General features: G+C 41.6%; 1 protein-coding gene across 1 annotated transcript in view; it reads left to right on the top strand.

The window, feature by feature from the left end:
* Positions 1 to 6,699: 6,699 nt before the first annotated feature.
* The window catches only part of UXS1 (UDP-glucuronate decarboxylase 1), a 62,393-nt gene continuing 44,713 nt past the window's right edge, over positions 6,700 to 24,379 (top strand). The window contains exons 1-3 of the mRNA XM_054842341.1: positions 6,700 to 6,947; positions 19,652 to 19,679; positions 22,490 to 22,538. Coding sequence (XP_054698316.1) covers positions 6,851 to 6,947; positions 19,652 to 19,679; positions 22,490 to 22,538 — 174 coding nt within the window. The 5' untranslated portion in view covers positions 6,700 to 6,850. The remainder of the gene's footprint in view (positions 6,948 to 19,651; positions 19,680 to 22,489; positions 22,539 to 24,379) is intronic.

Genomic DNA, 24,379 nt, shown 5'->3' with positions numbered 1-24,379 from the left:
ATGTTCCAGCTTTGTCTTCACAACATTATTTCCTCAATTCACCATTCACCTCACAGTATTGTTTCCATAGCTAAAAAGAGAACATTGCATGAGCCAGTAAGGTCATATGGTATTGTCTAGGCCTGGCCTAATCAACTTAGCTTAACTGCCTAGTGTGAAGCCCATGATAAATGTAAACTTGCTCATTTATAAATGGAAGTGTTAGCATAACATGAAAAGATAAATTTCTGATAATTATTTTTGATCTAATAATACAAATGCTGTACGCATTAGACCTTCAGTGTCTTTCGTTGGTTGCCTTTAATAAGCAGTGCAGCAATAAATCTTCAGTGCCAGTGAGAGGCACAAGGTAAAAGTGTGCACATGAGAATTGTCACAATTTTTTCTATGAATAAGTTCCATACTCAGAAATTCACATTGCTTTTACATGATTTGGAAATCTACGGGGTATTGCTTTCAACCAGCAGTGAATTTATACTCTGTGTAAAAAGAAAATTCAAGGGTTCTTTTGTTAGGTTTGGTTGGTTGGTTGTTGGGCTGCAACACAATTTCCAAATTCAATTAACAGGTATTCACTGGGGGAATTTACTGTTTATGTAAGATCATAATTTAACTTTGGAAGGCAGCAATGAAAGTTTATTTGGTTAAATCTCATTAGCTACTGGAAAACTTATCTGGAAATTCCTAGTCCTCCTTACTTCAAAACAGAAATTTGATACTGTAAATTACCTTGACCATAGGCTATAATTCTAAAGCCTGTAATTGCAAAAGAAAGTAAGGTTACAGAGAAGGCTGTTCATTAGTGTCTTTACTCACATGAGTATTTCTATTGAGATAACTAAAACCAGTTTATACAAAGGTACTTGCACTAGCCTGCATTTGTATCTGTTCAGCTGTATCCAGGAAAAGAACAAAGCTAGGTAAAATACGTGTGCTTTTGTTTGCATTGTAAACACAGAATGACAGAATGGTTGAGGTTGGCAGGCACGTCTGGAGGTCATCTGGTCCAACCCTCCTGCTCAAGCAGGGCTACCGAGAGACGGTTGCCCAGGACCATGTCCAGATGGCTTTTGAGTATCTCCAGGGATGGAGACTCCACAACCTCCTCAGGCAACCTGTGCCAGTGCTGGGTCATCCTCACAGGGAAAAAGTGTTTCCTGATGTTCAGAGGGACCCTCCAGTGTTTCAGGTTGTGCCCATTGCTTCTGGTCCTGTCACTGGGCACCACTGAAAAAAGCCTGGCTCCCTCTTCTTCACCCCCTCTCTTCAAGTATTTATACACATGGATGAGACTCCTCCTGAGCCTTCTCTTCTCCAGGCAGAACAGTCCCAGCTCTCTTAGCCTGTCTCATAGGAGAGATGCTCCAGTCCCTTCATCATCTCAGTAGCCATTCACTGTACTCTTTCCAGTATGTCCACGTCTGTGTTGTACTGGGGAGCCCAGAACTGGACCCAGCACTGCAGGTGTGGTCTCACCAGCACTGAGTAGAGGGGAAGAATCACCTACCTCACCTGCTGGCAGCACTCCTCCTAATGCAGTCCAAGATACCATTAGCCTTCTTCACCATGAGGGCACATGGATAGCTTTTGTTGGTGTCCAAGACCTCCAAGTCCTTTCCAGCTGGTTGGCCCCCAGCAGCAGTTAGTGACTTGGAGTTGTTCCTCCCCAGGTGCAGGACTTTGCACTTCTCGTTGAACTTTGTGAGGTTCCTGTCAGCCCTTTTCTCCAATCTGTCGAGGTCCCTTTGAATGGCAGCACAGCCATCTGTCGTATCAGTCACTCCTTCAAGTTTTGTGTCATCTGCAAACTTGCTGAGGGTGCACTCTGGCCCATCATTCAGATGAGCCTGCTACATGAGGCTCTTCTGTTTGCAGCTGTCCCAGATCCCTCCTCGTAAGGCCATGGACCATCATAGCTATGGACCACATAAACTTAATAATCCTTCTATGTTACATTTCCTGAAATGTGTGAGCATATGTGTTCTCTCTGACATTCATCTAACCTCTCTGACACAACAGCGAGGGAAATTTGTGGAAGAGGAATAATATCAAACATCAGTGGGAACTTATGCACTCCAAATACATTTCAACTTGCCTGTGATACAGACTCTTCTCAGTAGTCTCTATAAATTCAACTGTACAAGTTCTCTAACACCTTTAATTACCTTGTTTACTTTCTGCTTTATTGACAACATTAGAGTAGTTGAACAGCACTAAGAATCTTTTTCGCCTCAGAGGAAAAACCACCAATAGATATATCTAGACTGCAGAGCAGATGTGCTCTCCAGCACCTTGCAGTCCTGCTCCTCCAGTTACACAGAGCATCAGCTCCTTATTCACAATTAAGCGGATAATCCTCACATTGGTGTAACATAGAAATGCTATCACTGAGGTGCCTTGTAAACCATCTGCCTGAGGCTGTGGTTTATGCTATAAAATACAGCATACCACTAAAATGGCTGAAGTCACATCCAGTTAGCATTACTGCAAGTAAAGATGCAGAAGAAAAATGGTTTCCCTGTTCCTAGCGTTGCAGTGGCCAGCATAGACTTCCAGCATAAGCCCCAAGTGGGTTTTCTTAACAAAGAGCAGTCCTCAGCCACTACATCACGTGCATATTACATGCACATACATCCTTGGCCCACCCCAAGGTAGGTTTATTCTTGTTCACTTTCTGGGGCAGTGATATACTGGGGAACAGAGGCAGTTACAACTGCTCTGTAACATCATACAAAAAAGCTCTGGGCTTCTTTGGTTCTAATTCCAGCACGATCTGGACTGAATCCAACTCAAAATAGATCCATTCAAAGTCACTACTTCCCAAGTGCTGTAGGGTAGAACGATGCCAATTAAAAAGCTCCAAAGGGCTTGGGGAAATTATGAAATCTAAACCAGCAGTGAATGAATAACTTGCTGACCTAGCCTAATAAAGTAGCTTCTTTGATGGATGATAAAAGAACTTTGAAGAACAGTGGGTTTAACTGCTCACAAGTTTTATAATCAGTAATTTAGCCACTTTCTCTGCTATTTCATTCTGACCCAATTACCAGAGAATCTTGCGTGTGGCCTTCTGTACTTTTGGAATAGATATAGCACCTTAAAATCTTTTTTCCAACTTTTAAAATGTACAGGGCTGTTTTCAGTTACCTCAAGGGAAAATTGCGTCATGAAGAACAAGTGCTTTATGTAGGTAATGCTACCAGTCAATTTAGGAATGTTATCTGACCTTTTTTAATCTAGTCAGTATATCGATTTCAAGCCTGGAGCCTGAAGCAACTTTTCTGAGTAGCATTGTGTGTTGGGTTTCTACGTGCTTGATATAAAAGGGAGGCTCAACTTTTACAGAATGAACTACTCCCCCATGATAGCTAACGAAACTGGTTAACAAAATAGATGGACTGCACTGTAGTTTGAAATCCAATTATTTTCTTTTATGTTATAATTTGTTCTTTGCAAATAGCTGTCTAAATCATTAAATGATTCACCTAATTTCTGCAAATTCGTGTTTAAGTAGTCATTTTCATATTATGCTTTGACACCTGCTTGTTTGTTTGTTCGCATTCACTGGATGATCTGTCTCTTAATTTGTATGTTTTGAAGGTCTGGGATTGTCTCAATTCTGCATTCATGTAATACTCATGGCAGTTGTCATCCAGTTGTATTTGAAACTGTTTATTGCCATCACCATCCAAATAATAAATAATAACGGTCTGAAGTACTTAACAGCTTTCTTTTTCTTTTGAGATGTTAATATTAAAAGAATTGACTCTGTTCCCAGAACTGCATGTTCTCTTTTCATTAGTCTTATAAAAACTGCACAAACTCTCGAACTTTTAACTTTCCCTGAAAAGAAACGCTGCTAGTTTTAACTCATTTTTGTCTGAGTTCCCCTCCCCACTATGATGGTAGTGTGGTGGTAATGGCTTATTTTTATTTTTGCATTTTTCCAGTGCTTTGCCACTCATTTCCTTATCCCATAGACAGCAGTTCTCCCTGCTTGGGTCTCAGTGCCCAGGGTCCACTTCTGCCTCCCAGATCATACAGTAGAATGTCATCTCTTGCAGAAACATGACTGGGACAGAAAGAGATCTTCCCTGTATTTCCACATGATAGAAGTGTCTCCCTCATGCGGCATCATGTGGAAATCGTGAAAATTGTGGCAGTTGTGGTTGGGGTTTTTTTCCTGATTCTGAAACAACAGCTGAGGAATTGCACAGTTCCGATCTGGTATCAAGGAAAAGTACGTTGCAGGGCTGCTGTGAATTCTAAGTTCATATTGGTCGTTCAGGTACACTGCACATACACCTGCACATTCACATTTTTAACCATTAAAAAAGTCATTAAAAATTTCCATCATTTCACAACCCCCATCATTTCACAGGCTGTGGTTTAGTGGGGAAAAAAAATCAAAATGTTTTCATAAAGCACTTTGAAAACTAAAGTTGAAGACTGGGAGACAGGGTATATTACCTGCAAACTAGCCCAGGGAGAGTTGCCATTAGCTGAGGTCATGCTATCAGCCTGATTAAAATAATGACCCAAAGGCAGATGGATGCCTGCTTCCTGATCTATAGCGCACTCCTAAGTTAGCACTCAAAACTGTATCATCCCTCAGTCTTCCTCTTGGCACATTTAGCAGCCACTACATACCAGAACCTCTGCTGTTGGTGCCAGTCCTTGGCACGAGGCTGTGAATGTGACCGGCTGTATCCTGAAATAAATGTCCCTGCTGTTGGCCATCATGTGCCTGGAGAACTACAGTACTTATAAGGTACATGGCTATAGTTATATTTGAGGTATGTTGGACTTACGTTCACCCTCCTGCGATTCAGTTAGACATGCTCTGGCTCACTTGGAGAGTGACATGGGCACAGCTGGCCCTGGTGTCATGCATGACAAACAGCTGGCCCTGTAGAGAGCACGGTCACTCTGCCTCCCACAGGGTTCAAGTCTCCTCCACCACAAAGCTCCATAAAGCATCCTGCTCCTTTGCTCTCCTTTTCCCCCCTTCAGGGATCGCAGCCTGCCTCAACACGTTTCTGCAGAGAAATTAGCCTGAACACTGAGCGTGGTGCCAAGCAAGGTGCATTACGCAGGCAGCTTGATGGAGTCACGGATTGTGCAGCCCAGCTTAGGGCAGGGCAGCTGTTAAAAATGTCTTGCCTACCCCTAAAGGCTTGTGGAGTTGGTGTGGTGCATGCAGATACCATTACGGAAAATCCTAACTGAAAATAATGGGAGTTTGAGGTGCAGGGAGGGAATAATAGTCCTGTAATATTCTCTAGCTTTCATGCAGTGCTGTTCAGCTATAGCTTTTTGATGGCCAAATTTACTCCCCATATAAAGCTCTGTTACTATTTGAGTTATTACTACGCAGAAAAATCTGGTGCCAGATTGTGTTTTAAACGGTGGTATTTTTATTCCCTTTTCTCCACATAGCTACAAGCAGTGGAATAAACAGCCAAGTAAAGTATATCAAATACAAATCATAGGAAACAAAAAAGCCAAGAGGAAAGGAGTGGCCTTACAATCAAAGCAGAAGGTTAGCAGTTAGGAAATTTTAATTCTCAAGGCTTCCTGCATAAAGTCACTTTGCCTCTCTGGGCTGCAGGGGGATGTTCTGAGTCATGCTGAACCGCATCTTGCTGCACCTACCCTTCCGAGACTCACACATTTGACTGACTGTACTCCTCATAAGAAGGAAGGGTTAACTCTTGTTAATTCTGCGGGTCTTTCTTTGACTGAGGTCATCGTTTCTTCAGTGTAAACAGCTGAAATTAAATGATTGAAACTAGGTATTTAATTCAAGAACACTTGTTCTCACAGTCTTCTCCTGCGGGAGACGAGCATGAGAAAGAGTATCCCTTAGAAACCGTGTGAAGGCTGTACTACTGGAGGGGGAAGGTTGGGTTGTGGAGGGAGATTTCTCTTCAGATTAAGTGGGTGTATTTTACTGGCAGGAGAACGTGTTTTGACACGTGAGGAAGGTGCCTACCGTTCCAGGCAAACACAAATCTGCAGTTTGCAACAGGCCACAAGGACTACGGATGGAAGCTGCAGTAGAAATGTAAACCATTTGAAAGTAAGTGCAATCTCATTATCCTAAACAGAGGCAAATTCATAAACTATTACTTTTAGGGAAAAATAAACAACAAATCCCCAAATTTTTCATTTACCATAGCAAAGAGATGCGTGCAGTCATGGAAAGCACATTTGAGATGAGTCAAATGGCGCTTTCAAACTACCGGGCACTGAAGGAAGTAGCGTGACACACATTTTGACAGTGTGTGCCCATATCTACCCGTCCATTCCTGCAGTCACCGCCCCACGGCCACCACGGCGGGAGGTGACCGGTGAACGAGACGGCCGATGCTGAAGCACCCTGAGAGCCCAGGCCAGGGGCACGGAGAGGCTGCGGGCGCCCTTCCTTTCCCTCAGACACGCTCTGTGGGAAGTGGGCGACTTCCAGGCAGCCTCTAGTCAAAAACCCGTCCCTTGTTACGAAGGAAAGACAGACGAGCCCCACAGCAACGCCACCGAGTTGCGCCTCACCACACAGCCCCGGCGCCTACACAGCCTCAGGCTGCCGGGCTGTACCGGCCCGCGCATGCGCCGCGCTACGCCGCCACCGCTTCGGCCGCCGTTGGCCACCGGCCGCTTCCACAGCGGGGGAAGGGGAGGGAGGGAGAGAGAGCGGGCGGGCGTGCGCTGCTGCGCCTGCGCGGGCGGTTCCCGGGCTGTCCGGGCAGGGGGAGCCGAGCAGAGCCGAGCGGTGGGTGGCCGCGCGCGCGAGTCCGGTGGCGTGGCCGGCCGTGCAGGCGCCCGGCGCTGCGTGCCGCTGCCGCTGGGCATGGTGAGCAAAGGGCCGCTGCTGCGCCTGTTGACCGCCATCAACCGGAGGAGGATGAAGCTGCTCATGGGGCTCGCCTTCGTCGCCTATGTCGCCTGTGAGTGAGCGGGGGTGAGGGCGGGTCTCGCTGGGCCATTCATTGCTCGCCGGCCGGGCGCCCCCCGTGCTCTCTGCCGCCGGAGGGAGGAGGGGTGGCGGATCCTCCCGCGCCCCGTTGCGCTGCCCAGTTACGAGACGCCGCAGCGCGGCTGCTGCGGCCCCGGCGGGGAAGGGCGCTCCGCGCGGCCCCCCGCGTCTCTGAGCGGCGGGGCCGAGGGGTTCCCTCCTTCCCCCGCCTCCCCGAAACTTTCCCAAGTCCGGCGGACAGCCGGCTAGGCCGTGGCGGAGGGCACCCGCGGGGCCGCCGAGCGGGCCGTGCCGGGGGTGCCTGTCAGGCAATTTCCCTGCCCGGCCGTGAGAGCTGCGCGGTGAGCGCCCCCCCCCCGTGCCCCTGTGGCGGCCGTTGGGGGCGTTCGCACTGCGGGCGGCTTCCTGCGGGGGCAGGCGACCGCGTTTCCCCCGGTGCCCCGCGGAAGGGGCTCTCGGGGGGCTCGGCGTGCGGCAGGCAGCCGTCCTTCGGGCCGAGTCTCAGACGTGAGGTGAGGTGGGGCGGGCGCGCTGCCGAGGCAGCGCCTGGGCGGTGGGGTGGGCTGCCCGGGCAGAGAGAGAGGCTGGTGGGGAGCGGTGTGAGCGAGACGTGGCTCAAGGAGTAAGTATTTCCGCAGCCGCTCCTCAGACCAGTCTTTGTCCGCGTCGATCTTAACCTGGTAGCTGCGTGAGGTGAGGCTGCGAGGAAGTTTTCCTGGCCAGGCCTCGTGTCTGGTTTTTGTAAAATCCTCTGATGTCCTGTTGGGGCTAAATAAATGTTTGTTTATTAGCTCAGCACGTAGCTGGACTCTGAAGAGCCTGAAGAGGTATTTGGGAAATATCTTGGAGTAACCACTGACAGGGATGTTTATGACTTCAGTTATTAGGCGTGAGTCAAATAGAGTCTCGGATTTATAACGTTGTCCTGTCAAGCTCTCTTGCCTTTCTTGTCCAGATCTTTCTGTTGCATTTTTCATATTCAGTTTATGTTAGCCCGTTCTGGTTTTAGACTTGGGTGGATTTCATGTAGATGGCACATCATGAGGAGGGATCTTTGAAGCCTTGTCAGCTTAGCTAGGGACAAGTGATTCTCTTGATGCTTCAAAACACGTATAGGTGAGCTCGCTTTGGGGATGGGGCGTGTGCATCAGATTTGGGAGGCTGGAGAGGTACAACTCAAGTAACATGGCAGAAGGGGGTGGTGTTTTCTACCCCAGAAACACCACAGAGGAATTGTCTTTGCTACCATGTTACTATGTTTGCAGGACCTCATTATTTAGATACTGCTGCTCTACTTGAAGTTATGTGTCAGCTCTGACTCTTAGACAGTTTGTTTGTCCAAGTGACTTCAGGTTCCATGCATACTGGAGCAGGGACAGCTTAATGTCTGTTCTTATTTTGAAAGAGCTCAGTGTTTTGCCAAAAATGATACTTAATTTTAAAAACAAAGTTATTAGACTGCTGTTAAAATACTGGAATTGAGTGGCAAATGACATGGTCATTTGGATCTGGCTATTGGTTAGATTCTATGGACAGTAGTTGGTGTTTGCTGTCTAGCTTTGTAGGTGAAAGCCTTAAGGAAGGGAAAAACTGCCATATCATTTTTGCTGTCTGGGCTGTAAGTCATAGATGTCTTCTCAATGCTTGTTTCTGATTGTTCTATGCGATTTAGAAAAAATGGAGGAGGAGAGGGACTGCAGATCAATGTGGCAAAAAGTAGCTTAAAAAGGGAGTAGGTTGGGGTGTGATGGGAGTATGTTCTTTGCAAATCTAATGTGTCAGGTTGCTGTGCTTTTCCATCTTTTGACTAGTGGTCAAAAGTAGTGGAATCATTAGTCATGGCTCAGGTGTCTTCAGTACACTGATATGCTAGCAGATGCCACTGGTGTAATAGAGAGGCTATTTTTTGTTTTCTATGGAAGTCATTATGTTCCCATCCCCCTATCCTAAAAGTGCACTCTTGCAATATTACTGAATCATCACTGTGCTCTGGTTGCAGTCAGATAATGCTAGACTAAAATAGCATAGAATCTGAGAAAACCGAGCTGCTGGTGTAGGTTTATGTGCTGGCACTTCTTACATTCCTTGTCTCTCAAGTGCTCTCCAAATGACTAAGTGTTTTCAGGCTGTGCACCTCCTTTCCATGAATTCCCATTCAGTGTTAGTGCATGGAGAATCAGATTTGGAGCATGTTGTGTTGCAGGGAATGAAATACTTGGCAAATACATTATATTTTTATGAACTAGGAGATAGGACTTTTTTGATAGTGCCATTTTGTCAGTTTGTGTGTGAAACCCCAAGAGAATGTTTAGGGACTAGCTTTTCTAAGAGCATCTTATTTCATAAAAAGCTTCTGCTGTTGAATGCAAATTTGTTACAGTGTGCCTGACGAACTTCTTTATGACAGTTTGCAAACTAGAGGAAGAGCTTGTTACAGGCGGTTGAAAGGCTCTCAGCTATCTCGCTCTCAAGAGTCATTGAGTGGTTCTCTTGGTAGTTTCACAGCGCAAGGTGTTGAATGGCCAGGCTGGCTTAGATATCCCTGCTCCATGTCTCCTGTTTCCCACCAGCATCCACCACGTACAAGGACTTAAATTTCTGTGCTGTGCACCAGGTAGAGGAACTGGTCTGGACTAAGATCACCTTTTCAGGATATAACCATTTGGCAGCATGGGTATTCAGACAGCTGTTTTGGCCCAACTGAGGAGGCCACGCGGTGGCGAAATAGGCAGCTGGGAGCGCTGTTGGCAACGTTGCCATCACGTGCTTTGCAGGTCTACAAATAGTGTCTTGCCTAAGGAGTCTTGTTGACGTTGGTTGAAGTACCACTGTGATGTGAGGTGCAGTCAGGCTCATGTTAAAGATAACTAGAACTCTTTTTATGGACTTCACTGGTTTCCCTAGTGACACTTAGAGTAAGAAGGATCCTTCCTTTACATCCGGGTTTGACCTAAAGTAATATCTGATGTCTCATGTCTGTAAATTTTTATTAATTTAAAAAAATAGTTATTCACTTGAAACAGCGTGCTATGTGTAGTTTGTGTATATAAAAATAGACCCCAAAGGAGCATTTCTATGAAGCAGGCAGTTAAAAGCTGTTGTAACTTAAGCGACTGTTCCCTGTAAAACTGAAGTGAACAGAGTTTAACTATCAGTTACATTTACCTTATCTGTAGGCCCTAAGTGAAAGGGGTGATTTTGTTCCCCATAGCCCAAGTGATGAATCTGGAGATAGTGCAGTTAGTGAGCTGTGAAAGTCAGTCTGTAATCTGGTAGAATGCTACACAATTATTTTTTTAAATATTTTTCAGAATTAGCTTAGTTGACTTGCAGTGCTGTCTCCTCCTGTGAACACTGCATGGCTATACTGTGCTACATATAATGGGAAGCCTTGGCCAAAGGTTAAATTTTTGTTGCCCTTTTAAAGGGGCAAAGTCTTCTGCTACAGCTTTTCTCTGATTTAACCCCCAGCAAGATACTGCAGGAGTGTTGGTGCTAACCAGAGGAGAGGGTGTCATGTGGAAGTGGACTGAAGCAAATCCTTTCAGTCATGGGCTGCACTTGCATCATCTTGAAACCATTGTGAAACCGTAGCTTGAGAACATGAGATGATTATAAACGCAAGTGAAGTGGATTTAATTGATTTTTCTTGTCTGTAATGACAAATGTAGACATTATAAACCAGCAACCAATTAAGTAGATATTATTAAAAAAACCAACCAGTGTCACCACAATATGAGTAACTTATATGCAGGCTGAGAGTTTTATTTTTAAAAAGCCCACCTGTTTGTGGGTTGGTATGTCAATACATAGACACCTTAAACTCATTCCCTTTGAAGTTTTAAATGTTTATTCAGCTTTATATGGACATACTGAGATGCTTCAGTGAGGCTGTTTTTGTAGAATCAGGACCTTACTGAAGTTGTTGGAAATATGCTGTAAAATCATGTCGCCAGAATTTAAAGACCAGAGCTTGTCAATCTGCATGGTTTGCTTTAATCTTGATGCTACTGTAAGTAATCTACTGATGTCGTAGTATAACGAGGGAGAGTTAAGAGGTCTATTTCTGGTAAAGTAGAACAGTTCTCATTGCTCATTTGTAGATCAAATAGTTTGCAGGAAGTATGTCAGTAGCCTTGTTCCTTTTCCAAGGGAAGAAAGAAGGAATAATAGGGTGCTGCCATGAGATCCAAGCTTAAGACCTCATTATCTTTATAAAATAAATTACAGCACATCTACTGAAACAACTTAAAGTCAAAATAATGCAAGGGAAGTACATCCTGCAGTGTAGTGGCGTGACTTCTCTCAGCACTGTTAGTTTCCATGGTTGTTATCCTTTGTTTTACAAGGTTAGCCATTTGTTTCTGTCAGATTTCCATCAGCTAGGTAGAATGTAATGTGCTCTTCTCAGAATATCAAGGTGTGACTAAGCTTTTCGGTTTGAATCTTACCAGCCCCTTGCATGTTGCTTGTCTTGTGTGTGTTCACAACAAAGGTTAAATGCTACTTAATGTTCTGATAAGCTTTTACTTTCACTTTTCATAATAGAAAAGCAGCTGTGAATTTGGTCCTGTCCTATGGTTTCAAGCTAGCTGTCTGAAAGTTACTCAGCACTATGGTGGAGAATACCAGAAATCTTCCTTTTCCAGCTGTTTTACAAGACACCAGGATTGACTGGCCATGGAAGATTTAGAAAGGGTCTAATGTGACATCAGGCTCACCTGCTTTTTGTGTCACCATGCCATGGATTCTCCACCAAAAAAACCCAAACAAAAAACATTTGCTTGCTGGCTTAATGTCCTGCAGAGCTGCCTTTCATCTGTGGGTTTATGCAAATAAGTTTACTGTCTTCAACAGCTTCCAGTTCCCTGCTCATCAGGCTTCCAACTAGCCGTAGCTGCATAGCTCATGAAAATTTATCAGTGCTTCAGTTGAGTTTGTCAGGAATAGATGGACTCCAACTCTGCTTTGCTAGCCATGTTGTGTTAAACTGATTTTTTGGCATCCTGGAGAAATTCACCCTTACACTTCCCAGCTTATTTCCATTTAATATTTGCCTTTACTATTTGTCTTCAATATTTTCTCTCCACTTAGTATTTGTCTTTTCTGTAGCACGTGCAGGAGATGGTACTGTCATCATTCTGCTCAAGGACAAACACTTTTAGAGCTTTTACCTTCTTTCCCCTCTGTGTTTTTGCAAAGGGGAAATGTTTCCTTATCATTTATATTGCTTGTCTCTTTCCTGTAAGGTTGGTTGACCAAAGCAGAGCTGAGTTGAAACTGATAGTTTTCAACTTCTAGTTTGTGGACCCTAGGGAGGGAGGGGTGGGGGTTACTGTGAAGGGATTTGTAGAAGGTAACTGGGAAAAGTGAGTTTGTTTCAGTTACAGCGCTGACCATTGGAGCATGCTGTGAGTCTGCTGAAAACATTCTTAGCAGTCAACAAACTTAAAATAAAATGCTGAAAATAATTGATTTGAATCATAACACCTCATTTGACTGCCATCCTGATTTGAGTCATGTTGCCTTGGATGGCTGATCAGTTTCTGGGGTTTGACTCTGCTGACATTTAAGGAAAGACACTTAGGGTTTTTAGTTCTTTCTCTATTAATAAGTGAAAAGGGGACACAGGGATGTTAGCAATTTACATTGCTTAGCTTTCACATTGCCAAAATAATTTTGACCTGATTCAGAATGTAATTATTACATAGTACTCCAGTTAGGTATGGGTCAAAGTCCTTCTGTTGTCTTTCTTGGGAATTCAAACCTTTTGTAGGCCGTCAACATATTTGCAAACCACTTTGTTTCAAGAAAATGAATTCAAAGCTAGAAAGTTTTATGATGTCCAGGCATACTCAAGTATATGTGGTGATGAAAATCTAAGATCCTGTTTGGAACTTCATAACTGTGATATACACATTCTGGTTTTTTGTTGAAAATATTGGATGTTTTTTCCTGTTTGTATTAACTAACAATTGGGGTGCATTACCTTACTTGTGGCAAAATACAAAGGATAGACAAAAATGGATGAGTACTGGTAAAGAATGATGTGCTAAAGATATGAGATAGGAAAGAGTAGAAACACTGAACAGAGAACTGAAAAAAAGACTTAACAGAATAGTTGGAAAGTGTTTGCCATCTGGGAAAGGAAGAACAGAATTCAGTAATAAAGTGATGATGCTAACTGAAATGTTAGAATAAGTATTCATGGTTAGCTTCCCATCCAGTATGAAGCTCCATTAACTCTTGTAAAGAAAGAAAATTTGCATAATGTTATATCTCACAGCTGCAGGAGTGTATCAGTTTGCCAAAGTTTAATTATTCATTCTTAAGGTACAAAAGCGTTGTCCTGGTGACTATGTTGCCTTTGTTTTGCTATGTGATGACTAGGTGAGGGATTGATATAGAGTGGTGGTGTTATCCAAGAGAGAGCATCTTCCCCTTCAGAAAACCCTGTACCCTTGTGTCTAGGGTACTTCCCATCTGGGAAAAGCTACAGTTTCTATCTGCTGTCTTTGATTTGGAGCAGGAACTTTACCGTCGAACAAGATGTCAGTTCAGGAAATAAATACAACAGGAAGAACTACTTGCTGTACAGAAATCTGTGTAGACCTACCAGAGGAGTAGATTTTAATTTTTGGTTTTTAATGTTCACATTATTGTTCGTGCCCCAAAGGCATAATCGTAAACTTCACCCAGGAAGATGACATTCAGTAATACAAAGTTATGATTAGTAATTGTATGTTATCTCCTCTAGTATTACATACTCTTTGGTATAATAATTTTCTAAGCTAATTAACAAACTACTGGAATTACAGATAGGCTACAATTGAGGTGGTTTTATTGTTATGGAATCTAGACTATAAAATGCAGTTGGAAATTCATTAGCCAAATCACAGAATGGTTTGTGCTGGAAGGGACTTTTGAAGACCATCTAGTTCCAACCCCCCTGCCATGGGCAGGGACACCCTCCACTAGAACAGGTTGCCCAAAGCCCCATCCAGCCTGGCCTTGAACACTTCCAGGGAGGGGGCATCCACAACCTCTCTGGGCAACCTGTGCCAGTGCCTCACCACCCTCACAATAGATTTAGAAATCTACCCTCCTTCAGTTTAAAGCCGTTACCTCCATTTTTCCTCCACCAGTATCCCCAAGTCCTTCTCTGCAGGTCTACTCTCAGTCCATTTGTAACTCAGTCTGTATTGATACTGGTGATTGCCCCAACCCATGTGCAGGACCTTGCATCTGGCCTTGCTGAACTTCATGAAGTTCATATTTGCCCACTCGTTAAGCCGGTTCAGGTCCCTTTGGATGGCATCCCTTCCTTCAATGGCACTACTCAGTGACCTCTCTCCAGTTTAGTGACAAGGATGTCGTGTGGGAAATAAGTTTCCCAAAGGAAATAATAGTTTTCTTTACATTATTGTGTATCTAATTGAGATCTGCAAAAGAATTAAATTAAGACTTTAATGCATCTATAATAATAAGTATTTTATGAGCTCACTTTGCCTACTTTTCCTTTTTGTCAAGTTTTCGTCTGGAGACAAAAAGCTTATTTCTACCAGGAGACTAAAGCTGCTGAGTGACTATGGAGAGTCAAATTTCAGGAAAAAAAACCCAAACCAACCCACCCTCTTTGGAATGACGTTGCATCTGTCCAAAATAGAAAGTTTGACTGAAGCAATTCACTCTGGACATTCAGAGCTTATGATTTTGACCTAGAAATTCAGGTTACAACCATATATCAATTCATATTGGTCCTGTATGCTGTTTCTGTTGATAGTGAGATCCATTTGAAATGAACATCATCTTGTAATCGAGCAGAGGTTGTAAGGAGGGCAATACAGGGAAAAAATCCTGTATTTTCAGTTAAATCTACTTAGACAAAAGTTTATGTAAACGTTTCTTTAACTGAGTGTCTTGAAAATACAAACAACAAAGCCATTGGGAAAGGAAGTGGTTTTAAAAGAGATTGCATCTGGTTCTGGTACAGTTGGATCTATGGACATCATGGTCTCACTTTTTAAAACATCTGTTTTAAAATGTATGTGATGCTGAAACTAATATTGCCACTAATAATTTCAGATTGTGTTTATTACTGTTAGTGCCTTGTGATAGTCTATGACTTGATTTTAATGTCATTGAAAGAGACCCAGAGAAGAGGGATCATCCTGGGCTAAAGGCACAGTCTTCCTTTGAGATTCTGTTTTTTCCCGCCTTCGGATTGTGATAATGTTGTTTGTCTGGTTTCCCAGCCTATTGTGGATGAGTTAAGGCATCCAGGATTCTCAGAGTAGTAATCTGTGTTTTATAGAAACCTATACAGTGAGTATTCTTGCAGATGACAGACTCAGGGGACATTCAGGTGAAAACACACATCCTGTTCCTATATTATGAGGATCTAGAAGAATAACTCTTGCCTGCTATGGAGTGCGGCTGGTCAGAGCTAAAAATCTGACTATGATAGATAGGGAAGTGTCCATTTAATAGTGGATGCTCAACAGCAAATTGCTTGGGATTTCTGTTGTACTTTTTTGAGTATGACTGAACAGATTTTGTGTTTGGGTTTTTTTTTTACTTCGTGCAGGCAGGGTTGGCTTGTATCCAAAGGATAGCTCTTGGAATATTCCTTTGCTGAAAGTAGCCCAGTCATCGTACTGCTCTGCATCAGCCATAATTTCAGAAAGGATCTTCTCTAGAAAAACTAAACAAACTTTTGAATTTCCAGGAATATAAATGTATTCAGTAGCAAGAAAACCATCTTTACTTGTCTGTGACGGCTTAGCTTTTATTTAAGGGAGTTTTGAGAAGTCTTGGAAATCTACAACAATTTTACCATAAGGCTGTGCTTGCCAAATAGTTACAGCTTTATCTCTGAGGCTGGAAGGAAAAAAAAACAAAACAAAACAAAAAAAAACAACAAACCAAACAAAAAAGAGGATTGGGGTTTTCTGAAAACCATGAATGATTAATGTTTAGTTGGCAAAATGTAAATACCTCTTTAATAACAATGCTGTGATTAATGCTTTAAGAAACAAATCTCTTTTCTAAAAGTACAGCTCTTTGTTGCTTCATCCAAGGCATGTCATTCTTCTTCTCTGGAAACTGTCACTTTAAAGTGTAATGTCTGTGGGAGTGATTAATGCCTCTGTTGTATTTTTAATCTTCATGGTACTTGCAATTAATCCTTGCAAAAATGCTACAAAAATCCTTCATTATTTTATGGAAGGGATGCAGAGGGGAAGACACATCCCAGAACAGATAGTCAAAATAGGACTACACCTTTCTCCTACAGGTCATTAAACCAGACTTTCATGTGTCTCAGAACAATCCAAATATTCTGATCTTTTCCCTAATGGCAAGTTATTATTACTTTAATCAGTCATTGAGTGAGGTTTACAAATAGTCTTTGAGGGAATAAGCAGAACCTCTATTTATTCTCTCTTGTAGGTGAGTGTCTTAATTGTGTGGTTACAAGTCATGCTTCTCTCTGTCCAGTCCAATTAATCATGAATTCAGCCCTTGCACAGAGTTTCAGTAGATGGCAGGAAGACTGTCCATGAATGCTCTCCAGTTGGATGAATAGGAAGTTCTTCGCAGAGTACATACTGTCATGGTTGGGGCAGGGGGGTGAGGGTGTTAAATCTCTAAGGTTTGAGAATTGGCATAGGACTATTATCCTGGATGTAAACCTCTTGGCTTAAAAGATTTGACTTTAGAGTTGGAATTTTTTTTACTTGTATTTTTTTTTCAGACTGGCTTTTACAGTGAGGTAATCAGTTATGCTAGCATTTGCTCAAATTGGGCCCATTTAGGAGTCTGATGCTTTTGAAAACTGGGTTTATGTGTAGTGCCTGATCATGACCTGGCTGGTGTGGAAGCTTTTTTAACCATCCACATGTCTGCAGCTGTTGGTGTCTGAACTTGGTGGGCCTGCCAAGAGGTTTTATGGTGCCTGTGAGGGCTTTCATCTTAGATTTAGACTTGTAATTCTGCATCATTCTGCTGATGGATTTAGGCCCACTTGCCTTAATACGTCTCCATCATTCTTGCCTGAATGTCAAACTGGCTTTGGCATAACCTTTAGGGCAAGGAAGTGACAAGTCAAGGAAATCCTCTGTAAGCCATAGTCATACTGCTGGTTCTGCAGCTGTGTAAGCCCATTATTTAAACAATTGAGATGTGCATTTAGAAAAAAACCCAAACCCTTAATTCCACTGTAGTGAAAAACCTTACCTCTGATCCCTTCGACCTTGGTGTAAGCTGTATATGAGCACACAGTAGCGGAAGAGATCCTCCTTAGAATTGTGCATTTGGAATCCTTGTGAGGGCAGTATGTTCAAGTGAGTGTCTGCGGCACCTCTCTGCATGTGAGAGAGACTTCAGGGTTCTTCACATACCTCCATATGGTATTTCCTATATGGTTTATTTGCAGTTTCATTCTGCTTTGGTACAAAAATAAGCTTCTTGGAAGTTTAATGGAAGGTTATTTACTCCTACAGAACTGGGATATCAAGCATAGTGTTTCTGGAAGTACAGGAATGCCTTTCTGAGCTCCCCTTCCCTGCTGTGGACCCTGAGTACACACAATTAACATGTTTTCTTTAGGAAGCCAGTTTCTTGTATGCAATGTAGCTGCACTCTCTCTGCAACAAAACTGGCAGGGTGGTATTTGTGGTGCAGCTGGCAACTCATTTTTTCATCAATTCCTGTTTCACCAACTAAGCCCAGATGTTTTTTGCCACAGGATAGGCACTACATTACGTTATTTGTATGGGTTTCTGTAGTCCAGAAAAATAATCAATTAATGTACAACTTGAGAATTCTGTACCTGTAGTTGCCAGATGGTCATCATTCACTGAAAAAAAAAAAAGGGGGGGGGGGGAATTTTGCCATTAATGTTGTCATAAATAATTCTAAAGTCTTAGCCAGAGGGCAAATAATTTGAATTCAACTTAGTGCTCAACACTGTATACCTTTTTCCCCCAGAGAATTTACTTTAACATAAAATTCACAGTGGTTTTTAAGTTCAGTTGGATTTTATTGATCACCTGTTCTAATATAAAGCTTCCTTATCTTTTCCCCAAAAGATGACAGAGGTTTTATGATACCACCACAGATATCACAGTGCCCTCCTACAGTGTGTTTGACAGTCTGTCATGGATTCATTTGAGTTACTCTTTGAATTACTCAGCAGCACGCAGTAGTTAAAAACGGTTCAGTAGCTTCACCATCCCCTCAAGGGTGGAACAGTGACTGCATTATTGCATCCTCACTCCTGTCCTCCCTGCTCCTCTTTCCTGGGTATGTTTCCTTTTGCCTTGGAAGGTGCCTGCGACTGTAGCAGCATTTTTTGTTTTCTTGTTTCTGTAACGCCTCATCATCTGCTTGAGATCAATAAGCAATAATCATGAAAATGTATGCGCAAAGCCTGAATCTGGGCAAAATACTTCATTAACTGCTACTTGAGACCTGAAGTGCAGCTTACAAAAACTGAGGATGCTTTGGAAGCTTTCTATATGTATGCTAATACTGCATATAGGATACCCCTCCTCCTTAAGACCCAGTGTAATTTGGATCCTTAGGTTGAGCTTTGTCTCTTAAAGAGCAATTGCAGAATGATTTTTCTGGTGATGTTCTGGGTATATCTCCTGTTTCGCTTACAGTTGCCGAGTCCCTTATGTAACTGTTCTGTATTAACCTTGTTTGTCTTGACAATCTGAAGTTTTCAATTCTGTAGTGTAGCCTGGTTTTTTTTCCACTTTAAACTACATTCTCTGTTCTAGTTGAACAGTGTTCTGATAGTCTTCATGTAATCACTTAAACCCTGAACAGCTTCAGAAGATTTTATTTCTAGCAGAAAATAAATTAGGCAGATGAATCTTTTTGTGAACACAGAAAGAGCTGATATGTTTGCTGTGCTGTTTTATACTGCGGTTTGTCTTCCTAAAAACTTTTTTCCATACAAAGGGTGTAATAAATGATCTTTGTCTGCTTAGTGAGACATTTGATTATGTTGCTTAGCTACCGTTTGCATCTGCATCACAATATATACATATTTAGAGAGAATCATGCACACAAGCACTTGCTACCTTTAATGCAGGACTGTTGTGGCACCTCTTTGGACTGATTCAGCTATTGCCTGTAGTGGCCAGTCTTTTTACTCTTTCCAGTCTGCAGTTTCCAGTTCATGTGGTTCAGGTTTACAGGACTCCTTTCATGATCTTGCCATTTTTTTCAATATCCCTAATAAAAAAGTCCAGAGCTCTGGTTTGTTGAATCTGTGTGTGGTGTCAAATTATACAGTTCAGAGAATTCTTGTACATTTCGTTTATCTAATATAGTGTGGGGATAATGATCAGATAAGTATATTTGTTGATTTACTGGTCAGATAATTCCAGGTGTGCACTGGAATAGTCCTTTTTTATTGAATTACTGTATTTTCCTACTTTTTTATAGTCTCATGTAATTTCATCGGAATTCCTCCCGTACTCTTAAGCTGTGTTCTAGTCACTTGAGATGTGTATATATATATCATGTATGTAACTTGTTTAGATAATTTGTGATTAACATACTTAATATTGTTTTATATTCCTTTTGATGATACTAGGAAAAAAAATTACCTCATGTACTGTTATATGACACTGTAATGTTCTCTCTTTTCTTATTTTCCAGCTGTATGGGGAAACTTTGTCAATATGAGGTAATGTATATAGTTTTTGTATTGAATATCCTTATCTGAAATATAATTAACTTACCTTTCCCATCAACATATATCACTTTATATCAAGTAGGGAGCAAATACAACAGCAGCTCACACTGTTGTTTGGGTGGCTGCTACGCAGCTGATACAGCAGTTTTTGAGACTGAACACCTTGTATTTAAAAAATGGTATGTCTGCTGTAAATCTCACCCAAGATCTTACTGTCACTTCAGCATCTGCCTTTCTTTACAAAAATTCATCTTCTGATTCTGGAGATGTTTTCAGGCAAGTTAGTTGGCATAGCTGGGCATGTAGGCTTGGATTCTGCTTTTCCTCAGCACAGATCTGACCATACCTCAGTGACAATACAGGCATAAACATTGAAGAGCAGCGGATCCTTCACTGCTTGCCATAATTATGTTTCTGTACCTAGAATTAGAAATGTGTTTTTGAGGGTTGTTTTTCTCCACAGTTAATTGGGAGAGAATCTGATGGTTTAACTGCCGAAAAGCAAAGAATATCCTGCACTCCCCCAGAATTTTTGCCCTTAGAAATAGGAAGGGCATAGCATATGCATGCAAAACATGCAGATTTTCACAGCATTTCTGCTTGTATGTGAGTGTTTGTCCTCTGGGAAAATTCACCAGGAAGACACAAGTGGAAAAAAAAGGTGAAGAGAATATGGGGACAGTCCGTTCCCTGCGACAAAATCTTTGTGCACAGCCGACAAAATCTTTGTGCACAGCCAACAGAATATTTCACCATGTTGTTTTGCTAGTAAAGGGTTTCGGTACTGTTGGCATGCTTAGCAGCATGGAGTAAAGAAAGCTTGAGGCAAGGTAAGAAAATTAAAGAATTTTCTGCAGGGTTTGATTCACCCAGGACAGCTTACCCTTGGATCTGTTCCTCTCCCAAGCTGTCCACTTTATTTCTCTTGGAGTTTCCCACCCTTGCTACAAAGTGTTCAGCTGTTAGGCAAACAGCTGCTGAGCTGCTGATAGAGAGATAGTTTAGATTGCCCTGTTACCGTGGCCAGCAAACTATGGCAGCTTAGCAGCTGTTACATGAGCAGCTGAGCATTTCCAAAGGAAGGACAGGAACCTCAGAGAGGGGTTTGAGGAGGGCAAGTGGGCATGGGATCCAGTGGGTTTCCCTGAGAAGCTGTCCTTACAAATTCTACCATTAGCTGCGCCTGACTTCTTATTTGAGGTGTCTGTTATAGAGCTATGGAGGGGGAAAACTTTATTTCTGAAGGTCTGATGTTGGTCCTCAGCTAATAAGATTGTCTTTGTTAGGGGAGAGCTCATTAAAAACTAAACTGCAGATTGCTAGTCCTTAAGTTCCAGGATTTGTGAAGAAACAATAGTAGGAACCATTTCTGAGGGAACCTTTTTACATTCTGAGAGGTTTTCCAAATTTTCCTTGCTCATTTAGCAGAGAGGAAAGGCTATGCATTCCACGGATTGTTCACATAACTTTTTGTAGATTTCTGTTATTTGGGAAAACATTTGAAAAATTCACAAGAATTACTTAATATTGCTTCCTTGTAGTAAATTCATACTATGTTAACTGGAGGGTTTTTATTTGCCACTAATACAATAAATTACAATTTGTTTTGAAAAGACGGTTCAGGATCTGTGTGTCTTAGTCTAAGAATTTACTGCACTCTACTGATACAACAAAATGGATCTGGTCGGTAAGATTTTTGACTCAGTAATAGACTGAACTGACTTTTTCAGTAAGAGTTTTACAGAGGGATATGAAGGGAATCATTGCTCTGACTTCTAACAGTGTGGCATATGTATATCTGCTTAATAAAGGATCTTCTGTTTCCCTAGGTGTAACGGCTTGAGGTCTCAAGTAAAGGAGCTCTGTTTTATTTGAAAGAACTCCATTTTATGTTGGATACCCATGAATCCTCTAGTATGCAAAAAATTACTACTGTAAGATGAAATAATTCCCCTTTCAGAAGGTTTAATTGAAAAAAAAAAAGACATGCAAACTTCAGGAAAATAGCATCGATTGCATGCAAGAGCTAATATTTAAAAATACATATTCTACGCTTGTAGAAGTTTACTCAAAGAACACCAGTAATTGAGATACTTCACACAATTAGATGCTAAATAAGACCACACAGATTTGTGCAAGAGACCAACTTCTTAGTACTCTGTTTTTACAACTTACCTTGACATCCTTCATCCTTCAGTGTATAAGCTTGGCTTCATTTGAAACAGGTAGCGCTTGTCTGCTGAGTCAGTATTGCCCATCAGATTGTCACTTAAGACAAGTTTTGGTATAGGTTTTTTTCTTGTTTTTGTGAAAGTTCACAGTCAAAGCTAGACATGTTTACCCTTCTCTCTTTTTGATTGAAATTACAGTTACAGTTGTGGCTTTAAGGGAAAATGTTGGGGGTTTTTTAGCATACAGTAAACAGAGACCCTCAAAAAGACATCTTAGGCTTTTGCATGGTAAAGCTACACTCAAAAACATTTCTACTTGACCCTACCTTAGTGCAGTGTTTAGACACTTTTCTGCAATGGAGCTAATTTTCTCTGTAAAATGAATGTCTTCTTTATTGTTATTACTCTTTCCTGTGGGCTTGATTCAATTTCTGCCAAACCTGGTGACAAGATTAGCTGATTTCAGTGGGAATTGGACCATCTGCTTTTATTTGCTCCGAGTATGTCTTTGAAATAATACTAACTTGGGATGCTTTGAAGATACTGTTTTAACAGAAAAAGCATGATGCAGGTGTAGTGCAGCAACTATTGCTTAGGTATGGATTATGTTTTTTCTTTTCTTGCCAACAGGTCTCTTCAAGAAAATGGGGATCAGAAGGTGGAAAGTAAAATAGAGGAGGTTAGTTTGCTAATAGTTGTAGTCTGTTTTGTTTTGAAGACCCCATTTCACTCATACTGAACGGGTGTATTTAGTTCTATCTCGTTACTTTCCATTAAAAACCATTCAAAACATTAGATTTGTGTCTGTACATAAGTTTTGAACTCTTCTTCACTACAGTGGAGTTTCTAACATAGATCTGTGACTCATCTTTTTTCTTTTTTTTTTCCTCTAAACCTTTCTTGAGAGTAATAGCTCTACTGCCTCATTTCCTGCAAAGACTGTAGTAGAGTCCTCCTGAGAACTGTTTTTTGTTACTGAATGAAAGATATACACAGATCTTTTCCTCTGTCACCCTTACAAAATGTGAAGTATATATAAGTTTCATTAGAAATTTGAAACCTACCAAAAATGCTTTACTTTGTTCTTAACTAATGAACAAAGGTAGCAGCGTTTGTGGTTGGGGATGGTGTGCAGTACCAATGCTTTAAGCACAAGTCCTGGCAATTTCTGGAGTAGATATGGATATTAAACACACTGGTGATTCTGAACTTCTGTGCCAGTATTTCTGAACTTTGATTTCAACCTCAACAACCTTTGTTGTGAAATACTAAGAATGTTGGCAAAAGATCTTTCTTCAGATGTTTTTAGACTCCCAGTCTAATAGTAATAAAACAAAGAATTTAATAGATACAAAAGTCTTTGAGGTCAATGCCCTCTACCCCTTATGTGGGTGTGTGTGACTGTACTAGTGGAGTATGATCTGCCTAGTGTCTTGTATTTCAGCAGGTTTATATAGCAATTGTTCCTCTGGACACAGCGAGAAGCCCACTGATACTGCTTAAAATCAATGGAAAGATTGTGTTCTTAGTTTATGTCTTTTTGCATTCTTCTCTTTTTTTCAATTCTGGTAAACATTGCAATGAGCATTCTGAAAATCCCAGTTTAAGAATGGTCAAATGCTTGAAATTCAATGGGTAGATCAGAGTTACTCTGAGGTCTGAGACGTTGAGCATTTATGGATCTTGTTTTTAAAGCTTTAGTTACACAGTATCTTGTATAATAAGTATAACTGTTTCAAGACCTATTTGCTGCTCCACAGAGCTAGATATTTAATGAATATAAATGACAATACTGTATTTCCTCTTAACATGAATATGCAGCTTAGTTCATGAAGTTGCTGAATTGTCTAGCTCTAACAAGCAATATTTGCCCAAAACAAATTAATGGTGGTTAGTGATGCGTTGCTATGTAGTACCATTTCAAGAGAGAACCCTCTGATAGCTTTCAATTTATGTAGGGCCCTAGATGGTAAATATTGTGACAAGTTTTTTGTAAACTTAAAAACAAGAGTTCAGGAACTTGTTGAAATTTGGCAGAACTGTTAGAAATTTGTGTCCTGTGATAATCTGAGACTGATGCCAACTTAAGTGATTCTCTTTCAAAGCAGTGAAAATACAAGCAAAAGTCTTTGTAGGTGAACTGTATTTTCTAACAAATTTCCTTTTAATATTTTTTAAAAGCCTAGGTGTACCCTTGAATCATGATGTGAAATGTGTCTTAGATTTTTAAGCATGATGTCTCTTTAAATTCATATACCATGTTCTGAGAGAACCATAGCCTTTTCTCTGGAGCTAATGCCTCTGTTTCTGTGTCTGTGTAGCTGCTGTCCATTTGAATAGTTGAGGTTTTACTGACTGTCCTATTGTGCTGTTGCTCAACATAGATTGCCTTTAACAATCTCCAACAAGTCACTTGTGACTTCACTTTGCCAAATAGGAATCATAACATTGAATGTTCTTATCAACAAGGCTATGCTACTCATAGCCGTGAGGTGTTTTGTTTTCAGTGGTAAGCTAAGG

The sequence above is a fragment of the Grus americana genome, chromosome 1 (assembly GCF_028858705.1).
Source record: "Grus americana isolate bGruAme1 chromosome 1, bGruAme1.mat, whole genome shotgun sequence".
Taxonomy (NCBI): Eukaryota; Metazoa; Chordata; class Aves; order Gruiformes; family Gruidae; genus Grus; species Grus americana.
Note: the sequence above shows the minus strand (reverse complement) of the source record. Positions and strands in the feature narration are given on the sequence as shown.